Here is a 13,995-nt window from a genome sequence, read left to right as displayed (position 1 = left end):
CATTACACTGAAGGTCTGTAATTCTAGGAACAGTCAAGTGAAAACAACAAAGGATAGACATGTTTTCCCTTCAAAAGTGGATTAGAATGAGTTTAATGTACATGAAATACACATTATTAACAGTATATTAATGTTTAACATTAAGAAGTACAGTATAACATAATTACAAATTCTCAGTGATTAATGATCAAAACATTTTAAAAAAATACATCAAAACGTATTTAACAGGTTTGTACACGGTTCATGAAGAAAGGCATCTCCAAATAAACTTACAGAATGAGAAGAGTTATAGAGTCAACAATCTTAAGAAAATTCTACAGGCCAAGTGTGTAAGATTTGTCTGCACCTAGTGGTGAGAAGACAGGTTGCATCAAGTGCACAACCACAACTGCATTTCCCACCTTTAAAAAAAAGTATTTATTTTTGCCTCGGCAAAGCGGTTTATATCAAAATGCTGCTCTTTGGCCAAACACAGTCATTAGGTTCCTAAGAATATTATATAACACAAAATGTGATATTCTGATGTCTTAGAACAAATGGTTAGAAATCCTTCAGCGCTGGGCCTTTACAAATCCACAATTGCATTCCATAAAGCATAAATTTCCACCAGTATAACTGTATACACAGTCATCAGTCATCACGGGCGGGACAGAGCTCTGGTTCAGATTCCTCAGCTCGTAGGCAGATTCATTTTGATGATGATCAACAGAAATCTAATTGGTTTTATGTTGCAAAGAGATGGTGTCCAATTTTTTTGCATTCTTATGTATCTTTATATACAATTATAACAATACAAAGATTGATAGTGCAGTTATTGTTTAATATAAATCTCAATATTTAACCCCATAAGTGTTACAAATGTGCATTTCTAGTACAATTGTGCTGCAGTTCCTCCTTTGTTCCTATCATCAGGCTTCCTCTCGGTTTTTAGCTTCTCCTCTGAGTCTCTGCACAGGCCCTCATCGCTGGCTGCCTGCAAGCTGTCGAATGTTCCCTGCCTGTCAGTTCCCCGCAGGTTGTGAGCCTGCGTCCCGTGCTTCTTGCACAGATCCACGCAGCGCTCTAAGCAGCCAACCCTGACCTCGGTTGTGCAGGCATACATGCCGGCAGGCACCGCTAACACCATAGCACACACTATAACTATGATGTGAATGAGTCTCTCTCTTTGCTCCAGCTCGCTGATGTCACTTCCTGTCATAAACACGATGCACTGGCCTTCCCGTGGTGGGTGGTTCTTCAAAGAGATGCACACCTCGTACTTGGTGACCGGAAGAAGGTTGCTGACAGAGTAGCTGTTGATTCCAGGGCCGATGTAGATCATCTCCTTTTTGGGGGAATCGTATTTGCCGAAGTGGATCGTGAACCAGGTTTCTGCTGGGTTTTCTGTTGCCGCGCGCCACTCGAGGGTGATACCGTAGACCGTCTGCTTTGCTATGCGGATGTCAATAAAGGCGTTCTCGTCGGGAGACAAGATGGGCCCCGGCAGAGGGAGAGGGAAAGACGAATTGTAGGAGCTGATGTTAACTGCGATACTGACAGAGGAGTTCCCGATAAAGTTGTTGGCCCTGCAGGTGTAGAGCCCTCGGTCTGACAGATGAAGAGAGGGGATCACCAGATGAGATACGATGGTCTCCTCGTTTATTTGAGTCTCTGTAGCTGCAAAGATATGAAAGGAAACATTTGCTTTTAAATTCAGTTTAATGGGAACTTCTGTTGACAGTAAAGTGTCCTTTATAGCTGGTGAACTACTAATTGGCTTATGCAGCTTTGGGTGCAATTTAAGGTCCAGTGTCAGGCCAAAGATAGATAGTAACCCAAATTTTGGGAGGTTGATAACCCCTGAATACTCTTAAACTTTAGACCTCAGTGTTACTTCATCCTGCAGGATGGGTTACTGACAAATGAATGCAGTCCGAAAGTTCAACATAAACCACTCTAAGTATTCCTAGAGCCGGTTAAGATTTTAATGGATTGCAGTAATATATAAAAAAAAACACAACAACTTACCAGTGAATCCTCTTATAATCTTCTGACTGTACATCCAGTGAATGGTTGGGCTTGGTCTGGCCTTGACTAAGCATCTGAGTGTTGCATTTGCGCCGAGAGGTAAAGTGATGTTAGTCTCTGGTGCAGAGACCGCCGGATTCATGCATGTTTTTAGCTGGATCTCGTGGAAAAACTTGCCAGCTAGGGAGGCGGGGCCTGAGCACATCAAATAGGAGTTCATTAGAATGATGGGAGGGGTGACTGTCCGGATGAATTCCACAAAGCCTTTGAGGCGACAGTCGCACATCCAGGGGTTGTCGTGCAGTGCCAGGACCACGTTGGAGACCAACCCTTCTTTCCCCCATTGCTTCTCTTTTATTTGGTAAAGAGGCCAACTAATAAAAACATCTTTTGTTATGACACTGAGTTGGTTGAAGGATAAATCTAAATACGTCAGTGCGGGCAGGTGTCTCAGGGCATGCTCGGGCAACACATCGAGTCGATTGTGTTTCAGGTCCAGAATCTTGAGTTTCGGTGTGTCCTGAAACACCGTCCACGGTACCGAGGTTAGCTTGTTCCCTTGCAACCTCAGCTCAGTGAGGTTGGTCAGCCCCTCCAGACTTTTGATGTTCATCACGGTGATCTCATTAAAATTCAGCCAGAGGTACTCCAAGGCACCAACCTTAGAGAAAGATCCCCGCGGCAGCTCAGTCAGGTGGCAGTTCTCTATTCGAATTTTCGTGAAATCTCGGGGAATCTCCTCTGGGATTCGCCCCATGGAGGTTTCCATGCATAGCAATGACCTAGAAAAAGAGATGTGATTACACAAGTGTTGCTTACTAAAGCACCTACATCTGGATGGTGCTGATCTTCCGATAATATAAAAGGTGTCAGTTAGTTTTGAAACAATATGACGAAAGCATTTTTAAAGAACCCCGCAGAAAACCTAATTTAGTTTTACCAATATTAGTTTTTACGGCCACTTACCTTCCCAAACTGTCATCTGTGCAGGTGCAACCAATCAGGCAAGTCGATGATGTGGGCCTGAAAACATAAAGTAACACAGCGATTTGTGATGCCACGTATAACATGTCCATGTTCCTGGAGGAGCTTGAGAAATGGGCCTGTGATTGAAGTACCAGCTCAGAGACGCATGGAAGAAAGCCTATTACCTTAATCTGGCTTGACGTAACACTTAAGACAAGTCGGACACACAGGTTCGGTGTATTTATGACGGTGATCACCTCTGGCTAGAACGCACTATCGCCCCGGACAACGCAACACCAATCGAAATTCATTTTCTGGTGTTTGATTGGATTTGTACACTGTTTTCATCGCTCTGATTTGAAGTATTTGTCTCCCGCCGAAACACAGACCCACATGTAACAGGAGGGCCATCTGCATTAAGTGGACCGGAGGCGGTTAGGCTTAGCAGAACAGAGAGGGAGGGCTGCAGCAGAGAGGCAGATGTCTGAAGGGGACTATAATCTGACCTCAATAGTCTGAACACTGGTCGTCTCAGGTTGTTAAATGGCAAATCGGTGTGAAACCGACAAGCATTTTCTTTGAATATTTACAGTTTTGCAGACGTAGTCCTGCAGCTGGTGTTAATTAGTCCTAAATCTCGCAATCAATCAACTGATCTTTATTAAGAACATCAGTAGTGAGAATCCGAGAGAGAAATAGCTGGTTGTCCAACTAAAGAGAAGTACTTTAGTGTTAGCAACGTCCAACGAACTGTAAAATTTCTATCGAGAGAGCAGAAAAGGTCAGGCAGCATATGAATATAAAAAAAATGTTTATTTATATACTGTACATTCATACAGTTAACACATATTTGAGGTCACAATTATGTATACATTATAAATGTAGGCCTACTGTAACTCAGGTGTTTGACACAACAGTAAACCCGGCACGGTAACATCAGGCTGACATGCAGAACAGACTAAAAACTGCTGGTTCATCTCTAAAGACTCGAACAGACACAATGCAAAATTTTATACCTTGAAATACAAATAAAAAAAACTGACCTGGGCGAAGGTGCTGAATAAGAAAAAAAATCTCTTACACATTTACACACACACACACACATATATATATATAGATAGATATTTGTGTATTTTCCCTTTATTGCCATCCACCAAATGAACGGTGGGTTTTATTCTCAAGGCTGTAAAACAATTTGATATAGCCAGTGTTCTCCTAAGATCCCTCGGCCACCAATCAGAGTCTCTTGAGCACAGCAGTTTGCTCATTCATGTCACAAACTGTGAGAAATCAAAGTGCATCCTCCAAGGATTGTGTCTCCATGTACGTTTGGTTTCAACAGAAGTACTCGGGTGGTCCCTCGGTCCTCGCTGTGGCCTGTGAGTCAACGCTGGACCTCGCTGAAAGGAGTCGGTTGGATTCGTCGGGATTGAGCCTGGTCAGATATTCGCCCTCCATCCCTTTGGCTTTGGAGTTCGGGCCCAGGGTCTCAAATGTTACATACGAGTCCTGTATTTCCTTGGACTGCTGACCCAGCAGCTTTTGACAGCGCTTCTTTATTGCCCCACAGCACACGATCAGTGTCAGGGGGACAGCGATCACGCACGCAACCGTTATCACCACCACATTAATGAGCTTCTGAGTGCCACTAGCACTGGCTGCCTCATCTGTTGAGAAGATTACACACTGCTCCTTTTTTGGGATCAGGCCTTTGACGCAAACACAAGCAATGTACTTTGTTTTTGGCATGAGGCCATCGATGGTAATCCGGTTCTTTCCAGACCCGACATTGACCCGGCGCATGTCCCTCTCGCCGAATATGGCATATAGAACACTGAATTCTGTCATGTTTGTGGCTGTAGGGGCCCGCCAGTTCAGGGACACGGTGTGATCAGTGTCTCCAATCACCTTTACCGAACGCACCACCCTCTTTTCTGGAGCTTGCTGAAGGGATGAGGCGTTGGCTGCCAGGTTGCTCAGAGCTTCGCCCCCAATGGCCGTCGGTTTGGACGGCTTGGCTCTTCCCTGGGAAGACTCATCTGAGACGCTGTAGCTCTCAATCTCATACTTCCCAGTTACGCCTTTGCCATTGAGAGGCTCAATGATGGGCTGGGCGGCGGGGGCGGTTGGCGGAGGAACGTATCTGGCGATCAGTTTCTCTTGATATGCTGCCCTTCCGATCCCTCCAGATTTCTTCCCTCTAGTCCTCTTAGAAATGCCGCCACCTCCTTCCTCTGAACGAAAGGAATCTGTAATCACCAAAGAGATGATGGCATCCGCAGTTCCAACAAAATTGGTTGCCTTGCACATGTATTTCCCAGAATCCCTGTAGGAGACTGCAGGGACGCTCAGAATTGACCAGATGATGCCCTCCTTTGAAATCTCCTCCTGAACTGAAAAGCAAACCCCAAAGAGAGAAATAGTTATTCCTAAATGTCGCGGATAACTGAACAAATGCATAGATGCTGGAATTGCTTCTTCGGAACTCACTGGTGCCGTTCAATTTTTTGCCATCGGCACGGCTCCAGGACAGCTCAGGAATGGGCACGCCAACGGTGCCGCAGCGCAGCAGGACATTGTTGCCGAGCGAGCTTCGCACACGGGCAACAGCTGTGTGCACCCGGGGCCCCTGGCACCTCTGCAGCTCCGCTTCGGCGAATTGGACTCCTGATAGGCTCTCTGGATCGGCGCACTTCAACCGGGTGTCGATCAGAGCCACAGAGGACGATGGCGATTTCTGGAACTGGACCAGATCGTACAGCCGGCAGTCGCACAGCCATGGGTTGTCATGGAGACCTGATGGGGAAATCAAATATTTAAAAATGCAGACCTGTTTGGAACATCCTTTACGTTAAAGCTTACGTAAGACAGTCCATTTTAAACCCACAGTCTGACTGTGAATTAGCTTGAATTAACTTGGCATACAATATCTATAATTAGCCTGATCCCCAACCTAAATGCGTCAGGTGTCAAAATGTCAGCATGTAAGGCCGATTAAAGAATATGTGTCTGCCAGTGTCACAGGTTTGTCCTCACCGAGAATAAGTTTGGAGGAATCGGAGTCTGGTGCAACTGGCTTCACACTCAACCACATCGAAAGGACCTCACTTGGAATGGTTGTCAGAGTGTTGCTCGATAGGTCCAGATAGGTGATGTTCTTAATGTACACGGTGGCTTCGGCTGGGATGTTTGAGATTTTGTTGTTGTGTAAATCGAGGAGCCTCAGATTTGGCATGTCGGTCAGAGACTCCCAGGGAAAGGAGGTGAGGGCGTTGCCATCCAGCCTGAGTTCATTCAGGTTGTAAAGACCCTGAAAACTTTCAACATTCAGAGAGGAGAGGGAATTGAATGACATCCAGAGAAATTCCAGGCTGCTGAGGTAGTGGAAGTTGTTTGGCGAAATCCGCGTGATCGCTGTCTTTTCTATGCGCAGCTTCGACGTGTCCGTTGGGAAATTTGGAGGAATCACAGAGATCTCTGGGTCGTTACACAGTACACTCCTGCAAAAACAATAAAGCGCCCATGACATGTGCACAATCAAGCTGGGATAAAAGTAGGACCGTAATTAAAAAATCTTATCAGTCCCCATTTGAGATTTTAAACGGCTCATTTACTTCCAAATGATAAAAACAATAACGGGAATACAAACCTATTGTTCAGTAACAAGTAAAGGAGATTAAAAAGCAGCTCCAAGTTAATCCTCTATACACAGTGACTGAACGGAAGAAAGCTGCAGTAAAGCTATTTTACATGTTGAGAAGATACTGAGAACATTCAAAATAACAATAACCATTATCACAGCAAGTAGGAAAATGCCGTATCTACCTTGCTTTGGATCCATCGCTTAGTTTGTGAAAGAAGCAACTGCACTGTGCAGGACACGAACTGCACAGGAGAGGAAGAAACACGAAAGCCAAAGAAAAAGCCGCAGCAAAATGTGGGCTCATGTTTACTTCCTTCTGTGAGCCACTAAACACTATGTAGCTAAACTACAAGTCAGGAAAAACAGGTGCTAGAGCTCCGTCAAATGGGGCTTCTGATGCATCTTGGTGGTGTGCATGCTCACAGCTCCACACTGCTCCGACTGGTCTGAATGCTGAGATAAAACGGGGATAGGCAGGCAGGGATTAGTGACTTGGGTTATTTTCATTGACACGATTAGGACACTGCTTTCTTGGTGCTGATGGGATGCAGTTTTCTCTTTCATTCTGGGAACAGGGTTTCTAACTGTCAATGGAACAGTTAATTATAGAAGCAACTATTTTGGGAGCCTGTAACTAATGCAAAAGCTGCAGGTAGACAGAAAGAATGTAGCTAATCATCATTTGGAGAGGCTGTAGAAACACAGTCAAAATAGATGACACCTATAGAACACTCCAACTACTAAAGCTATCAAAAAATGCTGTCTGGAATATCTCAAAAGTTACATTAATCCATATAATGTGGTCAAAACTTGTAAAGAAATAGTTGTAAAGAAATATCCATATATAAATTGTATGGATGGAATTATATATCAATAAATCAGAAATAAATAAAATAAATATAATGCTTAAATCCTTATGTTGCTATTGAACAAATAAACAATTCTCTGAATCACTGATATTTTGTAAAAGCAGAATTTAAATTAAAAATCGTAACATCTTATCTACTTGTCAGACCACTATCTACAACACTATCCGCTAGGTGGCAGTGTAGAGTGACTTTCTGATACGCGACCTTAATTTTAATTTTAATTTTTTTTTAACCTAAAACCTTAAGTGATTTAGTATGTATATTTTAAAATGTGACATTTTGCTATTATAGGTGTTTAGTACTTTTTTGTGCGTGTGAAACACTTTTATGTAATTTTGTTACAGCCTTGGGAGTTTTGAAGCATTCACCAACATGTGTCCTGACAGAAATAGCACTGGCCAAAATCCCAAGTAGCTGAAGGACATTTTATGTTCTTCTTGTCACAGGTTGGATTTATTCAACTGTAGCATTTACTCCTCCTCTCATGTGGTGTCTTCTTGTCAACAAAGAAACCTTGGCTTGGTTGGAAAACCACATGGATTTTCGTTGACTGTTAACTCCAGGCTATCAAACTAATAACAAGAATCATTCAAATCACAACAATCTGCAGTTTTCATCTCGAAGATGTGTTTATATTTAAGCTTATGATGCTCAAATATGCCCCAAAACAACTCAGATGCTCCAAAACATCTCTGTTCCGCATTTGGGTCAGTAAACTGTCAGATGGGGCGATACGTTTTAATGCTGTGGTGCTTTTTCGCCGTGACAAAACTGGCATCTGCGTTGGTCAGTATGGGCAGTTTGAGAAAATGCTATTAACAAGTCCATTGGGACACATCATTACTTCACAGTTAATGAGGTTGTGGTAATCTGTGGATAGATTAGTGGTGCAATCACTCCGTCCAAATGGTACATTTTCCAAACCTTTAGGCTTCTAAAGGAGACAAGGGTCACTTTTAAATGTATTCTTTTTTAGTAGTTGTTGTGGTCAGCAATAAAGACACATAAGTGAATCCAGACAGGAGATTGGAAAACAGTGGCAATTGTCATGACCACCATAGTCAATAGATAGATTTGGACTAAATTACTGCTGAGTAAATGTATTTATAAACCAAAAAGCAAATTCAAGTCATGTGTCTCAGTCCAAAGTCTGACTTTATTATAATCTCAGTTGGAATCAGGCCCAGATAAAACAAACACATTTATGACAAAGGAACATTGTAACAGGAAGTGACAATACAGACATTGCAAAAGCAGAGAAATATTAAGTGTTGTTTATTAAAATTCTGGTGTGACTGTACTAAACAATCATTTGCTACAAATTATACCCTTATGAATAGCTTTATTCCTTCTTTTTAGTGTCTGTAAATGTTTTACAGATATTCAGATTAAACCAATTTAGGGGAAAGTCCTTGTCTGTAATACTCTGGTTAAAAACACCATTTCCCATGTGTCCCCTCTCTCATTGTTATCATTTCGACGTGAAAAGTGTGGGGGAGAGAGGAAAGTTCTCAAGTGGTTTCTAAACATCTGCAAGTTCGGCCTGAGCACTACAGAAACTCAAAGTTGCGCATAAAAAGCGCAAAGACCGAGTCTGAGGCAGGTTTGAAAGTCTGCTTGTTAGGAAATTCTTCGAGGGATTGCAAAAGAGCTTTATGCAGATTAGTCGCTTTATGCTTTTTCACGTGAAAGATCCTTTATAAAGCGTCTTTTCTTTGGTTGTAGGCTCTGGGGATTGCGGACAACAGGGATCTAGACATTTCTCTTGGTGCAAAGTTGTGCATTTTCAGCATGGCAGCCTATACTTTACCGGAGGGATTCACGGACTTTGACATGTTTACATTCGGCACAGCGCTTCTGGTCGGGGGTAAGTGGGCACCGGAAGAAATGTTTGTGCAAAGATTAAAGTAATTGGCCACCCTGGAAGTATTTGGATTAGGTCAGAAACGCATAAAAGATGAAAAGGTGCACAAGGTGCACTAATATAGACGCATCAAAAGATAAATCATCAATGTGACAACATGTAGAAAAGTGCAACCATGTGAAAGCCACTGTGCATGTTTATACGTGCAAACCGCAATCGATTAATCAAAATGGTCTCATAAATGCTACCTCATTAATTCAAAAGGTTGCATGTTGTGATTACGCTATTTTAGTAAAAAAAATATTGGTGCTGGGGGCGTTACTTACACCGACGTCTGACGTCATAAATCAGAGGAAGACATGAGTCTTGGATGCAACCTCTAGCGGAATATCTTGTTAAAGTTGGACTGTTATTAAGAAGTCTCCTTGGAGGCCATAGGAAAAACAAAGGATACACAATAGAACAAGAAAGAAACTATATTAAAACGATTAAAACATCACTTAATGTGTACTTTCCTCTCGTTATTTATGATTTGATTAGTATGATGCTTCAGTTTGGATGATCTTGTGATTCTGGGCATTAACATTTTGCTTCCCCCTCCTGCAGGCGTGCTTGGGTTCTTCCTCAATGCCATTAGCATCGTGTCATTCCTCTCTGTGAAGGAGATGAGGAATCCCAGTAACTTCTTTGTGTTCAATCTCGCTTTGGCCGACATCAGCTTGAATGTTAACGGCCTCATTGCTGCATACGCCAGCTACCTCCGGTATCCAACTGTAGAGTTTTTTTTTTGTATTTATAACATGGTGGTGGTATTAAACAGTGTTTGAAATTGGCCAATAGGTAAATACTTAGTAAGCCTCTGGGGTTCATAATCCAGAGGACAATGCATTTTATTCAGGAAAACCTGATGAAAGCTATCCAACATTCAAATAATTTAATTCACAATTTTGTGTCATGTGCAATATTTAAATGTACTCTGGTGGTTTCTAACCTGAGGGCAGGGCCAGATTTGCACTCACTTTAGTACTGTACTACAATTCAAGTTAAATACAAGGCACACGTTACTTAATAGCTTTTTTTGTAACTACTGCACATTCATATTGGAGGTGTTTCTCTAGTGTGAGCTGGGTTTTGTTGTCTTTTCTAGATATTGGCCCTTTGGTCAAGAGGGATGTAACTATCACGCTTTTCAGGGGATGATAGCTGTCCTGGCATCCATCAGTTTCATGGCTACAATTGCCTGGGACAGATATCACCAGTACTGCACCAGTGAGTGAACTATGAAGCTATTACTGGTCTGTAAAATGTGGAACCGTGCCAGGTTAATTAAAAATCCCAATACATTTGTAAACATTATTAGGATCCCAATTTAAAGATTTTGTTATTTTCAAACCTATGGCTACATTCATAGTGTTGAAATAGAACCTCTGCAACACTGTACTGGCTATATATGTTAAATTAGCTTTGGCCGCTAGGGGGCAGCTTAACGGCTTACGTATTTAAAGGGTCGATGTGCTGCCCCTAGCGGCTAAATCTATTATCGCAAGTGATTTATTTTAAATTGACTATACTCAACTACGTTGACTGCAACTGATTTAAACAAAACTATAAATATTGAAATACAAATCTAACAAATGCCCACTCATCTTTTACTGAGAGGATTTGCCTTGTGATCCAGGACAGAAGCTCTTCTGGAGTACCACTCTGACCATGTCCGGCATCATCTGGATTCTTTCCATCTTCTGGGCTGCTGTTCCTCTCATGGGATGGGGTGTCTATGACTTTGAGCCTATGAGGACTTGTTGCACTCTGGACTACACCCGTGGGGACAGGTAGCCTGTCATTTCAGAAGTAAAAACAACAACAGTTTTGACAGCATAGTCATGACACTGACCCTGAACGCATCCTGACGGTTTGCTCTCATTCTGGCTCGTCACTTCCAGCCAGCAGGAGGTTAATCTCATCTGATTGTCATTTTACTTACATCAAACCCTCATTCAAGCAGTGTGCACAGCGCCGAGTGGTTCATGGCTTTATTGCCTTACTTCCCACCTGACAGCAAGGACCCACTGAATACACGTGGCACCTTCAATTTAATAATTTTTCCCCTTTTATCTGGTCTCAACAGGGACTATGTGACCTACATGCTCGCTCTGGTGCTGCTTTACCTGTTATTCCCTGCTCTCACCATGTTTTCGTGTTACGATTCCATCCACAAACACTTCAAGAAGGTCCATCAGCACCGGGTACATTTACTGAATCATTTCTTTGTTAAATGAAATTGAACTTGATTAGATTATTTTAAAGTATTGATTTGGTTATGATGTCCGATGGCATTGACTCTTGAGTATTTTGGCTTATTTACAATAGTAAATAAAGACGAAGTGTCCATTTGCCAAATTGGTGCAAATAATTGAAGATGATTTTTTTTATTTTTCAATGATACATTCTTAAATTCTGCCCCTTTTTTGGTAGTTTAACACCAGTATGCCCCTGAGGGTGTTGCTGATGTGCTGGGGTCCATACGTCCTCATGTGCATCTACGCCTGCTTCGAGAACGTGAAAGTGGTATCTCCAAAACTAAGAATGGTAAATATTGGTTGCATTATGAATCTCGTTACTTTTGAAAACTTCTGGGCAATTATAGGGAATATTTACATTTATTTTAGGGTTTCTGTTACACCGAGTGATGTGATGATCTGTTATATCACACACACACAAAGGTTGAGCTTTATGGACTGAAAATGTACACTTTTATTTTAAATGTATTATCCCAAAAAGAGAAAGAAAACATCTGAAATTCTGATTTCATAGAAATACTTGAGAAAAGAATCCAACCTTCTTTATTCATATGGATTTATTTGGTGGTAAATTAATCTGTTTTTCTGCCCAAAGATGCTGCCAGTTATAGCGAAGACCAACCCCATCTTTAACTCCCTCCTCTACACGTTTGGAAATGAGTTCTACCGCAGTGGCGTGTGGCACTTCCTCACCGGGCACAAGATTGTTGATCCGGTTCTAAAGAAGTCAAAGTAAAAAGAAACCCGACTGAGGAGGCAAAAGATTTATTAGGATAGGTTTGACTTCCGAAGGGTGGCCTGGTAAACATCCGTCTGCAGTGACTTTTACACACATGCAAAGTAGCTTTACATTTGGAGTCGCCATCTTTTTGATTTGTTTGTCTTTACACTACATTATAAGTCATTAAGCTGTTAAGAAATTGGTCTTTTTCCAGCTCTGTTTCGGAGTCCATGCTAGACCCCTCACAATAAACACATTACTGGGTTACTGCTGCTCTCTTGTTTGTCTGCCAGATCAGTGCTCCTTCATCATGATGAACTGAGCAGATATAGAAAACCTATTTCGACTCCTGGCCAGAACTGTAGGGTGCCCTGGCATCACCTGCCATCTCTTGCCGTTCCTAAGCAGATTAATTAGTTGTGTTAAGGCAACATTTCACAGTCTTCACTGTTATTATGCAACGATGCTAAAGATAACTCCTGAGAGTTGATGTTATATTTGCCTCATATTCCGGATCTTGTTAGTTTAAAGATGTGTAGTTTCACCTTCACAAAGGATCAATCATGACATTTAAAGGAATGTTTTTATTTAGAAAATTATTCCATTCACAGTACCTGTGACACATAGCAGCATGCCTAAATAAAAATGACTCAATATAACTCAAAAAGCACACAGAATAAATTACCATTTTATCATTTGTTCCCTTCACAATTGCACACTATCTAGAAACATAATTGATATTATGCCTTCATTTGTATTATTTATTTAAATTATTTGTGTGGTTATGCAAATTGAGGGGAAAGAAAGGGGGGAAAAACCCTTTATTTACAAAGCTTTTCTATTCCAAAAAGGGGTTGCTGAAGCCCAACACCTGAGTGGACATCCTCATAAAGTCCACTAAGCAGGATTTCTCTCGGGAAAAGTCAGAGGAAACCGACAGATTAGAATGAGATCCTTGGAAGCTGTTAGCTGATTACACGGAAGTGAGCGTGTGTGGACCAGTGATCTAATTCAATCTGAGCCATAGACAGCAGCAGCAGTCATAATGGACAACTTATAACAGACGCTTATAGACAACAGACAGACAGGCAGACTGCGGTTCCTCTACCGTTATAGAATACAGGATGAAGCCACAGGATGTAGGTGAGGTGAAGATATTCGCACCTGTGCTTGAACAACTGGTGTGCTGAATAATAGGCAGCGGCAGGGAGAAAAGGCTGACATCTGCCATGAAAAACCTGATGTGAAAAAATAAGCAGCAGGGTCACAAGAGTGCACCTGAGGTGTTCAGAGATACTTGGTCAGATCTTGACTTTAAGATCAGCTGATCTCAGGGCCGGGTGCAAGCCTGGAGTCCCACATTTACTTTAAGATGAAAAGGTATTGTTCTTCTGTCTCCATACTCCATCTAATACAGCAGATATTTATTAATGCGTTGGTCTAAGTGTTCAGTAGATATTTGAGGTACATGTGTGTCGTGTCTCCCGCTGCCTCAAAACCATCAACCCACTTTCTATTTTTTATTTAAGGAGGTTTTTTTTATTTTTTAATGTCTTTGTATTTGCATGTGGTGCCTCTATATACAAGGGGGCGATTCACATGACAAAGATCTCCTGTAAACACTG

At 42.0% G+C, this 13,995-nt stretch overlaps 3 protein-coding genes across 3 annotated transcripts; 1 reads left to right on the top strand and 2 right to left on the bottom strand.

Annotated features, from left to right (window-relative positions):
* Positions 1-77: 77 nt before the first annotated feature.
* Positions 78-3,274, bottom strand: LOC130535565 (leucine-rich repeat, immunoglobulin-like domain and transmembrane domain-containing protein 2). Its single transcript, XM_057050701.1, has 3 exons — positions 2,974-3,274; positions 2,008-2,789; positions 78-1,656 (listed from the first exon to the last, which is right to left on the bottom strand). The coding sequence occupies exons 1-3, from the start codon at positions 3,081-3,083 to the stop codon at positions 869-871; spliced, it is 1,680 nt and encodes a 559-aa protein (XP_056906681.1). The 5' UTR covers positions 3,084-3,274; the 3' UTR covers positions 78-868.
* A 493-nt stretch (positions 3,275-3,767) lies between these two features.
* lrit1b (leucine-rich repeat, immunoglobulin-like and transmembrane domains 1b) lies at positions 3,768-7,094 on the bottom strand. Its single transcript, XM_057050693.1, has 4 exons — positions 6,799-7,094; positions 6,010-6,473; positions 5,464-5,769; positions 3,768-5,366 (listed from the first exon to the last, which is right to left on the bottom strand). Exons 1-4 carry the CDS (start codon positions 6,918-6,920, stop codon positions 4,309-4,311), a joined length of 1,950 nt encoding a protein of 649 aa, XP_056906673.1. The 5' UTR covers positions 6,921-7,094; the 3' UTR covers positions 3,768-4,308.
* Positions 7,095-8,938: 1,844 nt separating this feature from the next.
* Positions 8,939-12,637, top strand: rgrb (retinal G protein coupled receptor b). Its single transcript, XM_057041508.1, has 8 exons — positions 8,939-9,084; positions 9,211-9,352; positions 9,956-10,112; positions 10,497-10,618; positions 11,028-11,181; positions 11,478-11,595; positions 11,825-11,938; positions 12,245-12,637. The coding sequence occupies exons 2-8, from the start codon at positions 9,277-9,279 to the stop codon at positions 12,383-12,385; spliced, it is 882 nt and encodes a 293-aa protein (XP_056897488.1). The 5' UTR covers positions 8,939-9,084; positions 9,211-9,276; the 3' UTR covers positions 12,386-12,637.
* Positions 12,638-13,995: the final 1,358 nt, after the last annotated feature.

The sequence above is a fragment of the Takifugu flavidus genome, chromosome 1 (genome assembly GCF_003711565.1).
Source record: "Takifugu flavidus isolate HTHZ2018 chromosome 1, ASM371156v2, whole genome shotgun sequence".
In the NCBI taxonomy this organism is placed as follows: Eukaryota; Metazoa; Chordata; class Actinopteri; order Tetraodontiformes; family Tetraodontidae; genus Takifugu; species Takifugu flavidus.
Note: the sequence above shows the minus strand (reverse complement) of the source record. Positions and strands in the feature narration are given on the sequence as shown.